General features: G+C 48.8%; 1 protein-coding gene across 2 annotated transcripts in view; it reads left to right on the forward strand.

The window, feature by feature from the left end:
- Positions 1-17,351, forward strand: part of FGF12 (fibroblast growth factor 12) — a gene marked incomplete at both ends in the record, with an annotated part of 114,665 nt that overhangs the window by 19,107 nt on the left and 78,207 nt on the right. Inside the window, one exon of one of the 2 annotated variants that reach the window (XM_079539738.1) lies at positions 14,624-14,822. The exons of the other annotated variant lie outside the window; for it this stretch is intronic. Coding sequence (XP_079395864.1) covers positions 14,624-14,822 — 199 coding nt within the window. Of the gene's footprint in view, positions 1-14,623; positions 14,823-17,351 lie in introns of those variants that run through there. 2 annotated transcript variants of the gene reach the window in all.

Genomic DNA, 17,351 nt, shown 5'->3' on the forward strand with positions numbered 1-17,351 from the left:
AACCTAGTTTAACTTACGACTTGCTAGTGATGTAGATATGAGGGAATGTGTATCTTGTTGCTTTAAATCCTTGCTTTCTTAAACCCCCGTGGGTTTGACTGTGGTCTGTACAGGGTCTGGCTGGGATGAAGTTAGCTTTCCCATAGCAGCTAGAGTAGCACAGGTACCACTCCAGCAGCTGTAACTGAGCACAGTTACTGGGCTGGCACAGCATCACCGCTTTCTGCAGCCCCCTCTTCCTAGGCTGGGAGTGTGGGCGAGGGGCAGCTCCAGGATAGCTGGCCTCAGCTGGCCGAGGGATGTCCCATGGCACACAGCATCATGCTCAGCAATAACTGCTGGGGAAGGGCTCCCATTAATGTAAGCTCTGGTCTTCTCAATCACTCACCTTGCATATTAAGGCCTAAGACATGGTAGAACATTGCTTGCTGATGGTAATAAAAAAAAAAAGAAAGAGATTTTTTTTCCTTTTATTCCCATGAGGCCTTTGCTTTTTTTTCTTTTCCTTTAATTAATCTGCTCCTAACTCATGAGCCTTTTCTTATCAAATTTTCTTCACCTGTTCTTTTGAAGAGGGGAAGTGAGAGGAACAAATCAAGTTCCAGGATGTTTTGCAGTCCTCCCCCACCTCAGATACAGCAGGTGTTAAAAGTTTTGAGTTTTCACCCAAATAAACCTTTTAAGGGTTAAATAATCTGTAAAAGAAACAAGATTCGGCACATTAAAATAGCTCAGTGAACCCAATATTGTTTTCTATTTTTTTTTTTAATTCATTGGAGGAAAAAAGATGAGTCAGTATGTATTTTTCTTCTTTTCCACTCTACACAATAAAAAAAAAAAAAAAAAAAGAAAAAAGGAAAAAAAAAACCCTGAAATTGCAGGTGCAATTAATCTGACAATTCCTTGGGTACAGCCACTCTTGCTGTGTAGTTATAGAGTCACAGGGGTTGGAAGGGACCTCTCAAAATCATCTAGTTCAACCCCCTGCTAAGGCAGGTTCCTACAACAAGTCGCACAGGGAAGCATCCAGATGGGTCTTGAGTATCTCTAGAAAAGGAGCCTCCATAACCTCAGCATACCGGAGGGATGGGGTTTCCTTCGTACCTACAAACAGTGTCTCTCATTATCCAAAATAATTTCCTTGATGCAGCCGTGAGACCTTTGGGGTCTGGGTGGGATGAGTGGGTCCCCAGCCGTATTTGGCACCTCAGACCTCCTCCCCTCTTTGTGCTGCCTAGCTTCTGAGTCTTCTTGCTGCTCGGTGAAGGACTATGGTGCTAAGAGCTGAAGTCCTGGTGAAGGAAGGTGGCAACCTTGACAATTACAGCAGTACCACTGGAATGCTGCTGCCAGCAAGGGGCTGAGGCTGCTCTGCAGCAGCCATGCCTAGTACTCCCTGCACAGCCATGCAGGGGGATATCAAATACAACGGGGTCACAGCTCACGGTGGAGAGGAGCTGAGCAGGGAAGCAGTGATGTGTCAGCAGAAAAGCGTGCTGGGCCCTTCAGAAAAGGAAGACCTTTCTGACAGCTGCATTTCTGTAAGCATCAGGGAGGTGGTGGTTCCTCCATCAGCCCCCTTTTGTCTGCATTGCTTGACAAGTCCCATATCTGTTGGGCACCTATGAGTGCTCTGATCCTCCAGGAAAGTTACTTTGCAAGCTTTCATACTGTGAAGGCTTCCAAGAACATTATTATCACCCTTATTTATGGCTGGGAGGAATTTGAAGTGTGGGCTGGAGGTATCATCTTGGTCACTGTGGGTTGCTGGCAGACCTGGGGGCAGAACCCAGCCTGCTGACTTGGAGCTGTGCTTTTGCACTGAGGGTGGTCTGCAACACTTGTGTCCCAAGTACTCCATAGCTGTGCTTGTGAATCAGGCAGAGAGACTGCTTTAATTTCAGCCTACGCTACCAGAAGTGGGGAGAATGGGGGGAGAGGAGGAGGAAGGGGAAGGAGGAGCAGATAAAAATCAGAAAATTAGAATTTATTACAATGAAAGCCAAAGTGCTAGAAGCCAAAACTGTCATTGAAATGCGAGCTCTTTTGATAGTGTCCTATTACATTGTATTAGAGGTTGAACATGCATCAGAATATCTTGGTTGTAATTATCTGATTTGTGATATGTAGCTAATGTGTACTTGTTGTTCTGCCGTACATTATGCAGCAGCAATTCATTTCTAAACAACATTAGCTGGCAGTGCAGCAGTTCAGTGCAGAAATTACAGGCATAAGCATTACACTTTACATATGCTGATATGCAGCCAGGAGACAAGATAGCAGTCCTGGTGGGGCTCCTGCTCTGAGCATGCTGGGCATCCCCAAAGTGCCCAACAAGCAGACAGACACAGCCAGCACCCACACACAGCAGTGGCAAGCCTGACATCTCCTCCATTCTGGAGGGAGCTTTTGGCAAGAGGTGTCCCTGCAAGCAATCGATAGCAGAGATCGACAGGAGCAACTTTCAAATTAGATAAGCTTCCGAGCTGATGTCTGAATGATAGTAGCAATATAAACATTTGACTGAGTACCCTCCTGTCATTGCATCCCTAACAGCCCTACATAAGGCCATTTGTATTTGATGGGATCTTATTTTCGTTCGATTTCTTTAACGACACCACTAAATAAAAACACTCAATAATTGCTGGTGCTTATTTTAATTCATCAGTTAAATGAGTGAGGCCGTTTGGATAGATACATTTTAAGACAGAACAATTAGCAAAGGTTAAAGGGACATTGCTCATTTAAAAATCCATTGAGCGTACACCAATCCCCCAGTTCTTAGAACCTTAACAAGTAACATTATAAAGACAAAAAGTGTTGGTGCTACAGATGAGAGAAAGTGTCTCCAAATGATGCCCAGAGAGCTGTGTTGCCCCATCCCTGGAGGTGCTCACTGCCAGGTTGGATGGGTCCTGGGCAGCCTGAGCTGGGGCAGCCAGTTCATGGCAGCTATTGGGGCTGAGTGAGTTTTCAGGTCCCTTCCAACCCAAACCATGCTGTGATTCTATGTTCTTGTAGCCTGTGTCTTGTTGTCTTTTCACAAATGTGTGCAAAATCACAGGGAGCAGGATGAGAGCAGAGATGTGCCTACTAATCCTCTTGGAAGCGTCTCATTCCTCTGATCGCTAGAAACCATGTCTAAATTCTAGTCTAAATTTATTCTTGGCCAATTCCTGCCCATTTGTTCTTTTGCCAGCATTGTCCTTCAGCTTATCTGTCCTCTGGCTGCTGTAATTTATGCCCTGTTTACACTTCTTTCTGCCTGGGCAATGAAGATCTATGAAACATGTCCATTCTGCTTTAGTTTGTAGCTACTTTCACTTTCTTAATTGCTCCAGTGCCAGGATTTCAAGCAACACAAGGGAACATCCTTTGTTTTAAAAAGAAAAGCTTTCATTCAAGCTGTGTAATATTATGGACATATTTTCTGTTTGATTGAAGGTTTATGAGTACTCCATTTTTTTCACAGAATTGAGAAGCTGGGCCAAATTCGAGCTGACAGAGTCCATGCAAAATGGTTTAAATAAATAACAACAAAAAGAAGGCTTTGTACACTGCACTGGAGAAATAAAAGTGAGAGGATTGCTTCAGTTGCTGTAGCCATCCAAGTGCAAATATTAAGGCTGGAAGTAGCATGTAGCTTTTTCTAGATTAAGTACCTGGTGCCTGCATTCTGCTAGTTGTGTTTGGAAGGGAGCTCAGCAGCAGTCCCTCTGGTGTGTTGAACTGTGATGAGGGCTGTGGGTGCTGCATAGGGATGCCCTGCATGCCCCATGTCCAGCTGGGAGCATTAGTAGTGCAAGGGGCTGGGATTGCAGCTTGCAGGGAGCATTAGTCAGGTCTGGAAGCCTCTTTCATTCACACCCATTTGTATCCCAGCCCATATTTTTTGGCTCATGACAGTTTAGACTTGCTAGTGAATAAGCAAGGACCTGAAAGTTGTTGAAGGTAATGAAGTGTCTATGAAATATGCTCCTTCACAAGGACATGTTTGCGTTGCATATGTTCCTTTTACTGCTACTGTCTTCAAGCTTCTTTACCTGCATCTTTAATGAGGAGGCCGACGCAGCCCTGGTGGCTGCAGATCTGCAGACTTAATTTCCTGAGTGCCTGAGGAAGCTGCCGTGGAGTTGAAGGTGGCTCTGTTTCTCATTCGCTTTGTTGCTGGTTCAGGCTTTTCAGATGAGGGCACCTTCTTGAACCCCACATTTGACAGTGTTTAAGGTGGGCTGGAGAGGGAATTAGAGACACCACTTTCTAGAAGCATCTGCCATAGCAGACTGAAGATGCCAGCAAGATCCATCCCTGCTCCAAGGAGCTGCAGAAAAATAATTTTGTGCATGTTTGATGCAGAGAATCAGAGACTGAAAGTATCAGGATTTCCACTCCTCTGTTGCCCTGGCCCTCTTTCAACTCTAAAAGATGCTCTCTGGGCAGAAAATCCCAGTACATCTGTACAGCTAATGGATAGCTGGTCAGCCCTGTGTGGAGTGCCAATGGTCGGTCTCTGTTGCCATATTGCCACCTGTATCCAGCACAAAGCCATGTTCTCCTTCATTACTGACAAAAATGTCTCTTCAGAAGCCTTCCAATAATTACTCAAGCACCCACTTAGGAGGCTTTTAATTTAGATTCCCCATCCTCCACACTCATGCAATTTCCAATTGCAAGCACAGCCAGTCTTGTGAAAAAGCTTTTGCCAAAAGAAGTGCAAATGAATTGTCCCCCAGTTTGTACTGCCTTGCATAAACTTCTGTGAGCCTATAGCATCCCGAAAGATGGCATTTCCAACAGGCCAGAGCAGAAGCATTCAATCATAATGAAAGATGAAAGCTCTTGTTGTGAGTTTCTCTGCATCCGACAACACTTGGCAGTGCTACGGCACCTGCCATTGGAGTGCTGCAGGCTGCCCTGCCAGATTGTCTCATTCCCAAAGGCTGCCCTCTACCCCTGCTGACCAACAGTATCTATGGGCTATAAACCCTATAACCTATATATATAACCCTATAACCTATAAATGCTCTGGGGCCTGTGACAAAGTGGATCATGGACACTGTGCTGGGTTGCCATAGGGGGCACGTTCCCAGCTTTGCAGCCTTCTCTGGAGTGATAGAAAGGGAAAATCAGAGGTGCTGTCCTCTCATCTTTAACAAGCATTTCAAAGGAAAGTCCCGCTCACCTGTCAGTCTGTGCTTGGCAGAAGGTTGTTGCTCTCCAGATATTTCTGCAGTTTTAAAGGGGCAGTCTCTAGATACCAAATTCAGTCAGTGGCATGTCTGTAGCAAGGCTCCAACAAGTCTTTAACTGAATAATGTGTTTTGTGTTACTCAGTGAATAAGACTAAAGAGACACGAGGTCTTTCCCTGAAGTGGGAAAAGAAACGTATATGAAGGGCAAGCAAGAATACATAGCTGAGCTGAGAGGAGAGAAATCACACAGTATGGGAACTCTTTGTCTAAGATGAGCTGTAGGGACAGTGGGAATGAAGGAAATGAGCACAGGTTTGCCAGTGTCCAAAAGCTATTCTTGGAAAGCCCCAGAAGAGTCCTACAAAGTGGTTCAAGCACCTATTGCAGCTTCTGCTTTAAGTACTCCTGGAGTTCAGCAGAAAAGGCCAAAGCTGTAATTCATGTGAAGGGATAGACACGATTGACATAGGTTGAGAGGCTGTGACAGATGGCTGTAGAAGGAACCACTAAACAATTGATAATGGTTCTTTTTTTCCATTCAAAAGTAACTTTTAATCAGGACTACGGGAGGAGAATGGAAACAGTCATTTCAGAAACACCCACTGCATGGGTATTTAAAGCTTTGGTTTCATGCCACTGTTCTACCTTGTGCAAAAGCAGAGACTTGAATCTTGGTCTTGAAAGTGGTGCAAGCACCAGCAGTCCTGCAGCAGTGTGCTTTCTTGCTCTTCTGGCATTTCCTAGTGATCTCCAAAAGGTCTCATTTTCATTTCTTATGAGGAACAGACATAACTTTGAGACTTCATGTTTTCTGCAGAGTGGCTTTCTGTTCCTGTCCACTCTGGTGCTGCCTGATGCCATATGAGGCCCTGCAGCCAGGGAGAGAGGACTGGCTGTGATTGCTCTGCCGGGTCTCCTGCTTTGCTCAGGTCGGGACAGTCCTGTGTGGCAGGAATATCAATAGAGCAAGAAACTTCTAGATGAGTGAGATTTGGATGAGATGATAGGAAGGGCTGTTTGCAGCTGAGAATGGTGCTGAGCCATGTTCCCATAGGGACTGTGGGATTTCCACTGCTGCAGGTCCCTAGGCAGGGTCTGGACCAACCTTGTGAGGGATGATGAAGGCACTGTTGGCACAGTGCAGAGGTGACCTCTCCAGGGCTCTTTGTACCCTTTGTGCTATGATATCAGCTCATCTATTTTTGAAAGAGGTTGACTCTCAGGATAAAACAATAGAGAATCCATCACAACTCTTGCCATATCATTCTCTTGATGAATTGCCTTTGCTATTAACAATAAATGCAAGCCTTGCCTTGACTTATAGCCTCCGGATCTCATCCTGACTTTGCTGGATTGAAGAGTTCCTTCTTTTGAAAATGTTCTTACTGAGAGGTGAGAGATTTATCAGTCAGCGCCAAGTCATCTTTGTCATTCTCTCGTGCAGAGCATCTCAAACATTTTTCTTCTGTGTCCAGACTTTCAGCAACAGCAAACTATCAGTGGCCACAATATTAGCAGGCTAAGTACAACTGATCAACAAGAATGAGCAGGCCACCAGCCTTTGCATTATTGAGGGTGCTTGCAACACTGGGTACAACAGTAGCAGCATTTCTCTGCTTCTGCACCCCATGTGGCTCAGGCTCTCCCAGTTGCAGTCCTATTCAGTCATCTCTCTCCCATGGCTCCCAGTTCCCGCAGTCGCTGCTCTCTGAAAAAGCATGCCCAGTTTTGAAATAATATATCCTGCACTCTTTGTTCCTGGCAGTTTGTTCTGGCTGCATTAAAATGAAACTTGTTTGCATGCACTCCATTCCCCAGTCAGTTCCATTCCGTCCCTTCACCAAACCTGCTGCGATCATTAATTACTGCTGCATTAGTCTTTGTATCCTTGGCAAACTTAGATTTGCTTTCAGGCCAGTGATATCTTTATTGGTGTCTGGATTGCAATAACTGTTTGTGAGACTCAGGGGAGAAAAGATATGGGATTTCATTTTACTGAGGAGATGGAAGCATTGATTTATTGCTGGGGAGAAAAATAAAAGACAACAAAGATAGCACAAGGTGTGTTTTGAGATGGGGGTATGTGGGGGAAGTGATGAATGCACATCAGTCCTTTTTACACTGCACTTTAGGACAGCAGGGGATGAGAGAATCTTAAACCTTGTCCTAGCTGTATGATAGCTGTAATCTCTTATTTACATTTAGTGTTGAGTATGCTTTTTCAGTGTGTGGGAGACATAAGCAGGCTTGGTTTAATAAGATGCAATCTGGATGCATGTAACTTCAGAAACATCCTGAGGGCAGGATTAATGTCCCAGCACTCCTGCTCTGCAGAGCTCCATGGCAGTGGGAGGACCAGGTTTTGTCAGAGTCACTGTGTTTCTGCAAGCTCTCTGAGCTGCAGAGTCTCAGCTGAGCAACAGCACCCATAGGAGTCTTACTCTTCTGGCCCCACAGAGTTTGAGGTACAACCTGAGGCTGAGTGCTGGGCTGCCATGGATTTGGAGGCTGTATGAAGAGCCAAGCCAAGTTTGGGGTCAGGGAACTTTCCAAGGCTTTAGATCTGGCAGGAGCCATTCTGCGCAGACAGATTTATGGGCCTAGGGGAGCTTGTTATTTCTTCTTGACAGCTTTGTTCCCTGCCTCCCCCTCTTGGCCTATGCCAGTGCCATGTATGTGCATTAACAAGTATGGTGTCACCAAGCCTTGACTTGCTGGGGTGCAGATGCTCCCATAGCCCTGCTGCAGGGATATGATGGGGGTTTGTTCTCCCTCCCTTCTCATCATACTCCATCACATAATCGGGCTGTTTTGCCTCAGCCAGGATCTAATCAGGGAGGATCTGTTTGACTTTCAACAAAGTCAGCTTGAAACTTTAAATTGAAAGGCTTTTCCTGACGTGCTTGAAAATGCCTTTGGTTGGAAACAGTGTTTGGCTGCGTGTTGACAACAGGAGGAGGTTTTGTGTGTGAGCAGCTTTCCTTCCTTGTGGGGAGGGGGAAAAGCACAAGCAGCACTCAGACCTTCTGAGTCCTGGGATGGGTTGGTTTGGGGCTGAAACTGCATTGAGGGGCCACAGCCCCACTCCATCCACACCACATCACCTTCTGGAATAGGGCACTTCTCACATTACTGAAAGTGTTGGCTGAAGTGGGCTGCAGGATGTCTTTGTGTAGGATTCAGAGAGCCAACTGTCCAACAGAGGGAAGGTTGCAAGATTTTTCTTGTTCCTGGAAGCATCACCACCCTGTGGGTGAGGTGGGGTTGCTCTCTGTTGTCTGCTTCACCTGTTTCTGCAGATGGAGGGAGTTTCTGGATGGTGAGTGGAACTCATTGAGGAAGAGGAGGCAGGGGAGGAAGGACAGAAGGCAGTTGCCTGTTCTGTCTTTCAAATTCAGGAGCTGTGGGACAGACAAGGAGATATGTGTCTCCTTCCCATGTGCTCAGGTGTGTGCTGCTGTGTTCCTTGCATCAGCCAAGGGGCCTCTTGGTTTTGCCCTGAACAAGGTTATTTGAGTGTGAAGTCCCTCTCCTCCCACTGCTCCCTGCTTGTACACCTTTTGGCGATTCTGTCACAGGGCAGTTGTTTGCCAGCCCTTTCCCTGGGCTCCTGCCACTAAGGAAGCCATGACTGAAGCACAGGACTTCAAGGACAGCAGTTTTTCATGCCTTGATCCCTCTGGGAAAGGCAGGGACAGAACACTTGATGGATGGGGCTGTCGGGGTGATAACAGCGGCCTTGGGAGGAGCTGATGCTGAGCAAGACCCTCCAATGTGTGACAACACCAAGCAGTCTGTGGGGATCTTTCTCTTCGTACCCAGGAACATCTTCCATTGCTCCAAAATCTCTTTCAGTCCCTCTTTGGTGGAGCCCACCTTAGCAGCAGGGTGTGTTCAGCAGAAGCACCTCTGGACTATCTCCTTCCCTTTGAGATCCTGCTTTGAGCAGATCCTTCCAGAACCCAGCAGACAAAAAGTATTCATCTTCTTGAAGGAAACTGCATCAAGAATGTTTGTTCCTAGACAGCCACAGATGCCTGCGTTGGAGTCAGGCTTTCCTGTGCTCCCTTCCTCCACTTGGTGCAGGCAGCAGGTCACCAAAGAGAGATAAAACCTTTATCAAGCAGAATTCTTCTCTTAGAAAGCAAAAAGCATAAACATTTAAAACCTGAGCAGAATAGTTTCCTTCTCCAGGCTCTGGTTGGGCTTGCTGTTTTTCAGCAGTGGTTTCGCTCTGCACTCTGTATGGCTGTTGTCCTGCTGCTAGCTTTAAGCTACAGGCAGCAAACCCGACCTCTCCTCAGCTAGACTTGTTTCTGAAGGCACTGCACAGCCTAATGATGCTCTCATGATGAGTTGCAAATTCTGTTTTAATTGAATCTGCGAAGCCAAAAAGGGGGTGAGGGGCCCATTAAATAAATTATTTTCATATAGCAGTCAGATTATGTTCGCTCTTCTGTGTTTATTAAAAGGCCTCGTCAGCTCAGAGCTCAGCTGCGCGAGAAAAGCCCAGAAAGCCAGCCAGTTTTCCTGCTCTGCTGCTGTTTTAGGGCCAGATCTCTCTCCCAGAACAGCAGATTTTTAAGGGGCCTTGTGAATTCTTATTAGGCATCCAAATGCAGATATAAAACCGTGCATTGTAAACAGAATTACCCTGCATATAAAACAACCAAAATACTGTAAGGTCTTTTCTTTTCCTTATCAGGTTACCCAGGCATATTTTTTAAAAAGTCCACCCACGCAGAGAGACTGGGGAATGCCAAAGCTGCTTGAATTTTAATTATGTCAGACATGCAGCAAGGGGCTACCTTGTAAAGAACAGAGTTAATAAAACATGGATATGGGCTTAATTCCACTTAATAAGCAGACCTGGCAATGCACATATTTTAGATGTAATTTACACAGGGTGGGAATTTGGTACAATTCTTAAAAGGTGGCTGCATGCAGACTTCCAAACTCAACGGTGCCTTCCTATTGGAAGAGATTTGTTGCTATGCTGCTATGAGATGTGAATTAGGCCATTCATAATTATCGGTGAGAGATGGGTGCCCTTCTTTTCCCATTCAGCTGCAGGAGTACACTGATACATTTTACAGTGCTATTAAATTTAAACCTCCCTTAACTTTGCACATGCATTTTTAGTGGCTGTGCACATAAAAGAGCAAATAAAAAAAGCATACATTTCTATCTGTGGTTAGCTGTCTGTGCACAGAATTAGTAGAAGAGAGATATGCCTAATGACAAAATCTACAGAATGTAGCCCACGGCTTTTGAAGGCTCTATGAAAAATAAACAGGATATTCTGTAAGCAGCCCTGCGGGAATTATTGCACTTCGCTAAGGAAGGATGCCAATAACCTCCGTTTTGACCTAGATAGATCATTCTGTTTGGGAAGGTAAGGGAATGCAATTCTAGATCTCTTCTCTATTCAAGCCAGCAAAGCTCTGAAATTCATCCAGGCCTTCGTTTTTAAACCTCGGCACTGAGGACAGAAGAATGTATTTATCTAGTGAACAAAGCCTCAGAGGTGACAGCACGTTGAAATGTTTATGTTGGCCTCCTTCCACAGCATGTGCCCAGTGTGTAGGCTCCTTTCTGCCCAGGGTGAGGACTGAGGGGCATTTAACAGGTCTTATGATCAGGCAGAGAAGCCTCTGCTTGCTCGTATGAGCAGGATGGGCCTTTCCAACATCTGTAGGAGCAACACCAGGATCTCTCCAATGTGGTCACAGCACAGTTTGCATGTTTGTTTTGTGAATGAGTGCAGCTCACTCCTTCCCTCTTCACAGTGCGGAGTGTACAGCTCTCTGGGCTGGAGGTGAGGAGGGAGCACCAGGGAGAAGGGGGAAGGAGAAAAACTGCCTTAATCATTATAGGTTATAAGGATGTTAACATTATACTAACACTATTATAGAGAGAGAAAAAAAAATGTAGACAGATAGAGATGTAAGGAATTGTGTGCCTTAAGGAAAAATGCCTCATTGGGCTGGTTTGGTCAAACAATGGAGTTTGCTTTGGTGGCAGTGAGGAGCGCAGAGCCTGCCTGCAGCAGGAGCACTCCATGCACTGCTGTGTGCTGTGCTGCCCTCAGAGCGACAACTGGGACAGACAGACAGATAGATGGCTTCAGCTCATCTTCTCTTGATGGAAGTTAGAGGGGAGAACTTCTGCTGGCAGAGTGTAGAGCACGTGTAGGCCTTTCTGCTTCACTTGGCAGCCCACCTAAGATGACACATTTCCCCTGCAAGAATGACAGTGCAGGAGCACGATGAGATTGGCCTTCAGTTCCCTGGCTCCAGCTCTGGCTCGCTCGGTGCTGTTAAAAGCACGAGCTGCTCAGAACCGCTGTGAGCTGGGGTGTGATCCAGAGTGGTGCAGAGCAGGTGTGCATGCCAGTAATGTCACCAGGAGTTCATGGCACGGTGCCTGCATTGAGAACCAAACCACGGACTACTTGGCCATCTATAAATAAAGACCTGTGTGCTAGCAAATGCAATATTATATTCAGCTTCAGAAGCTCTGCTTTAATTTAATTCCATTACTGCAGAGGCTGAGAAACCAGAGAGAAGCATTTCTTTTTGGAGTTGCAGCAGCTCTCTTCTTAAATCCGCAAATCACCAACAAGGTCTGCGAGCAGCTTTATCACCCATTAGGATCATTTTTAAGTGCAGAGCTGCTGCTTTGGGTTTGCAGCTACACAAGAAAATAAATGAGTCAGGTGATAACATATGTGAAATTTATTTGAAATAGGAGGTGATAAAACAGAGTTCTTTGACCAGACTACAGTCAGAAAGTAGCTTTATGTAGAGATGGAAAACCTCTTTCTTGGGGAGATATCAGATTTGCTCACATCCTTTGAAGATGGAGCTTTGGATAATTCACTGGCAGTTCAGACAGTGATTCCCTGATTGCAAACAGCTTTCTTTAGGCCATGCCTGTACCTTGTACTGCAACATTCTTTGATGTCAAGTGAAATAATCCAGCAGAGAAAATTAAAATATGAAGCATTTTATTTACAGGAAGGGAAAGAAAAATCTTTATTGATTGGAACAGCGAAATCTGCTAAAAAAAAAAAAAATTGGCAGCAGTTAAAAAAAAATCCACAGCTTGACATTTATATCTCCTGAATGGCTGTGAATATCTTCCTCTCCTGTTCTCTCCTGGAGAACCTGATTCCACCTTGTTGGCATCCACAGGATTACGAGTGAATATCAGGAAGTAATGCCGGAGTTTAGCTCATCCTTGTGGTCACAACGGGTGGATATTTCAGTTACCTTCTTTCCCTATGCATTACAATAGTTAAGAGCCGAATTCTTGCTGCGAAGTGGTGACACCGATTATTTAGCTGAAGCTGCTGATTCCCAGGGGTTCCCCAGTTGGTTTAAAGGGCTCTCTTCATCCCGGCAACTTTGGGACTGGGTTCAGTCTCACCTCACCACTGTTACTTGTCCCATGGTACCTAGAGCAGCTGAGATCTCCTATGGTCTCCCAGGTACCCTATTGCTCGTCACTTTCTGTGTACAGACATAGTAGCTCTAAACCGAACCTGAAAGCTGGCAAGCCACCATTCTTAATGGCAGCAGCAACAGTCCGTATGACCAGAGGCGTATTTCTGCATCTTAAATTTAGTTCACTGAAGTTTGTGTGTGGAAGTAAGTAGGAGTCAACCCAGCTCAGGCTGGTTGCCTCGATCAGAGAGCATGTGCTGATAAGCTTGTGTTGTGAGCTGGGACCACAAGTACCAGAGGCAGCCCAGCGGTGCCCACCACTGCAGCCACCCTTCATGCCCCCCAGACGAGACAGCAGCCCCCCAGCAACGCTGCCCTCTCTGTCTAGAGAATAGGGGAAAGCAGCGGGGACGCCCGGCGGGCAGCAGAGCACGGCGGCGTGGAGGTGTCCGAGTCGGCTGTACCCATCTCCGGCGGCTGCTTAGTGGGGGCGGGTCGGGGCCGGCCGGGGCTGCGGGCACAGGGATGCCCGTTTCCCGATGGGGGCGGCCCGGGGAGGCTCCCGAGGACTGCCCGGGCAAAGGGGCAGAGCTACCGCGGAGCTGCAGTTGCCTCTCTCTGCCTGCGCGGTTTTTTCTCATCCGAACCTCGATCACGTAGGATTGCGTAGAGAAGGGCGAGCGGGGAGCAGCTGCAATCCTCCCCGAGCCCATAGCCGAGCTCCAGGCCGGCACCGACCGCCGCGAGGCTGCGGAGCTCCCCGCCGCTTTGGCAGCGGCCCCGCGCTGCGTGGGAGTCCGGGGGGGGGGTGGCTTCCCCGGCCGCACCCTCCCCTCTCCCCCGCCCCGTTACAGCCAGGCTGAGCCGGAAGATGCGGGAGAGCGGCGGGTGCGGCGCGGCTCCTCCACGCCCCGCCGCCGTCGGGCGGCACCGCGAAGAGTCCTGAGCCCCGGACGGAGCAGCGGCAGAGGCAGCCGCACCCCCCACACCGCCCTCCTCCTCCTCCTCCTCCTCCTCCTCCCCGCCTCGCATCGCTCCTCCTGCCGCCGTCCCCGCCGCGGCAACCGGGCCCGGGGCCGCCCCGGTGCTGAGCGCCCGCGGCTCCCGCCGGGCCGGGCCGGACGATGCGGGCTGCTGCCGTCGGGGAGAGCTGCGACCGGGGCAGAGGCGGCGAGCAGGGCTGGAGGAGCTGCACCAGCCATGGCGTTGTGAGCCCGGGGCGCCGAGCTGCGGCGATGTGAGCCCGTACCCTCGGCCGGAGCGCTTTTTTTTTTTTTTTTTTTTTTTTAATTTAATTTAATTTAATTGCGTTGCCTCTTTTTGCTTTGTTCGCCGGCCTGGTGCTTTTTGTCGTGGCCGCTTTGCCTTCCCCTCCCGCCCTTCTCCGCGAGAGGAGTGGGGAGGGGGGGAAAAGAGGAAGAGGAGGAGTGCAAACAGAAATGCAGCGCGGCTTGCCCTGAGCCCGGCCGCGGGAGCGGAGCGGAGCCGCGGGACGCGTCCATGTGCGCGCAGTGCCGCGCCGCGCCTGGGAGCCACCGCGCTGGGGCCGGGGCCGGCCGCGGGCCGGGGGGGCTCTGACTCATCCCACGGCCCCTCGCCCCAGCGGAGCGGAGCGGAGCCGCGCCGCGGGGATCCGCGGATCCTCCGCACACCCTCCTCTGGACACAGCAGCCGCCAGCGGACCTTTGCGAGCGGGGCGGCCGCCTCCCGGATTTACAAGGCGCGGGGCACCGCCGGCCCGGCCGGGATTTGCGCTCTCCGGGGACGGACCCATGGGCGGCGGGGTCCGGCGGCCAGCCATGGTTGTTAGCCGGAGCGCCCCGCTCCGCCTGGCCGGCTGAGCCCTCCCCGCTGCCGGGACTCGGGGCCGCGGCGCGCTAAGCGGGGCGTCCCCGTCCCCCCGGGGCGCGGCGGCGGCTCGGCCCCAGCACGCTCCCCTGGACCGGAGCGGCGAGGCGAGGCGCGGGGGGCCCATGAGCGGCGATGGCAGCGGCTATCGCCAGCTCGTTGATCCGGCAGAAGCGGCAGGCGAGGGAGTCCAACAGCGACCGGGTGTCCGCCTCCAAGCGCCGCTCCAGCCCCAGCAAGGACGGGCGCTCCCTCTGCGAGAGGCACGTTCTGGGGGTCTTCAGCAAAGTGCGCTTCTGCAGCGGCAGGAAAAGGCCGGTGAGGAGGAGACCGGGTGAGTACCGCGGGCCGGGGCCGTAGGGACCGGCTCCGCTCCCAGGTGTCTCCAGCCGTCGGGGGAAGGGCTCGCTCCGCGCTCAACTTCGCCCGGGCGTTGCGGTTCCCCCGAGCTGCGGGGTCGCTGGGCTCAGCCCTCCGCCGCAGCCCGAAGGAGGAACCCAGCGGCTTAACTCACGGTCGTATTTTCCCACCTCCCACTAGGTTCGCTTTTCAAATAATGTGCTCTTATTTTCTGCATAGTGACAAGGGGATCGATAAGCCGAGGATCAATTAGAATCGTGGCCATTTGATATCTCGATCCCTCAAGTGCTGCTTCTTGAGCTGAGTTGCATGGGGAATTTCCTTAGCTCTGAAAGCCTTCCAGATGGCAGCTGCATGACTGTTGCACATAATACCGAGCTTGCAAGAGCCTAGAAATGCATTTTGGGACAGCCTTCTGTTCCTCTCTTTCCTTTATTTGTTTGTATGTGGGCTTAGTTTCCATTCCTTGTAGAAAACTTCTGCGCTGATGTACGTGTTGCTCACATTCCCATGAAGTCCCACCACCCACAGATTCAGTTCTGAGCAGTGCACTCAGGTGTCCTTGGTCAGCATGAGAACTCAGCACCGGGCAGGAAAAGGCCCTTCCTGAATTCTCAATGGAATTACTATTCACTTCTTCCTTTCTTTCTTACATTGCTAGAAACCACCACTCAGAAAAAAAAAATAAAGTAAAACACAGCTTGCTTTGAGAAGCCGGTGTGAGCAGGTCCTTTCCTCAGGTGTTGGTTAGTATCATGGTTAAGTGTGATACGCACGTACTCATCTCTTAGGGATGGGTCATCAACCTGAGTAGTTCTCCCATATTTCCCATATATGTGCACCTTGCAGCGAGGTGTTGGCCAGTTGGTGGCTGCTCCTGAGGCTGTAGGCTGAGATATGTGACCAGCACCCAGAGGAGGGACAAAAACAGGGAAATCACGGTTGGTTGTGATTGAAGGGGGAAGAAGACTGGGTTATTGGGTTGTTGCCAGCATCCCCCATGCGCAGCCCGTGGGGCTGGGGCTGTATTCGGCTAGCAAAATGCTTCAAGACTCACAGTGCATGTGGTTAGGCTGCAAACCAGACTTATTAATGATCTGTTCTAAAGCAACTGCCAAGAGAGGATGCAAAATATTTGAAATACAGGGTGACTTGACATATTCAAAGGAAAAAAAACAATGTTGCTTTTTTCTTAATTTGTTCATCTTACTGTGAGTGGTAGCTTGTGGACCATCCTATATCTTAATTACCTTGTGAATCCAGACCATAAAATGGCTCTTTCCCAAAGAGTGTTCTCATTTTATCTGAGGAATCCCTTTTTGTGGGATCAAGAGTGGAACCTGGGACTCTCGCTGATGGAACCTTTTCTCATTCCTCTTTCCTCCCCATCTGCTATTGAGTGACATCCCTCAAGCTGAGGACTCAAAGAGTGGAAACCATAAAAACACAGAGCCATTAAGGTTGGAAAAGACCACTAAGATCATCGTATCTGATGGTCAGCCCTCAACCCAAATCTAGACCTGTTTTCTGGATTTCAAGATGCTTCATTGCATTAAAGTTTGGGTGACTTTTACTGTGGGATGTGGATGGGCAGTCTTGTTTCTGGTCCCATCCTGTTGCTCCCAGCTGCAGGTGTAATTCTGCTTCCTTTGGATTCACTAAATGCCCATGAAGAATCACTAAATTCTAAGAATTCCCTTCACTCGCATGGGCTTTCTTGCTAAGGGAGGTGTTCAGTAAGTTACACACCAGAGTGATTTAAGGAAGACTTTTTATTGACTAAGAGGAAGGATCAATGCTAGTCAGTGCTGTAAAAATGAAACTGTTCAGTCTTCAGAGCTGACAGTCAATCACTTATAACCTGCGCCGTATTCCATTTATAAAATTAAGCAAATAGAGAAATTAATTTGCTTTAAAAAAAATACCAACTGCCCAATTCCCTCTTGTCAGTCTTCAAATGAAGGGTTGTTCTACTGGTGTATCCCACTCCCGGGCTCAGGTGTGCTGCTCAGGGGGTCGCATGCTGCTGGGTTTGCTGCCATTCTCATTGTTGGTGCAGGGGGTGTGCTGTGCCCTCGTTACTTGTTCATCGCAGAGTCACTCCTGTGCATAGAAAATGACATGCAAATGAATTGAAACTAGTTTAAAGAAATGTGCATACATTGTGCAGTGACCCACAACCCCAGTGATTATGTGTGCTTAATGATATGCAGCTTAGCACGGTGAGAGGAATGCGAGAAACACCCGTGTTCAAAAGGGGTAGATCCCATTTGGAAGTGGCACGCTGCTGGGGAAACTGTTGTTACCTTCCTAAACATGACCTTGTTTTACAGCTGTAGGGAGAAACTGTTAAAATACTTCACTCTGACAGAGCGATATGCATCTACAGTACCTGGCGAGCTCTACTAAATGGAGAGAGTTCACCCCGTTGTGCAGACGGTGAAACCAAGGCACTGCTCGACACAGAGCCCCAGTTCCTCCCATCCACCCCATGTTCTTTGCA

This window comes from Tetrao urogallus, assembly GCF_951394365.1.
Source record: "Tetrao urogallus genome assembly, chromosome: 9".
In the NCBI taxonomy this organism is placed as follows: domain Eukaryota; kingdom Metazoa; phylum Chordata; class Aves; order Galliformes; family Phasianidae; genus Tetrao; species Tetrao urogallus.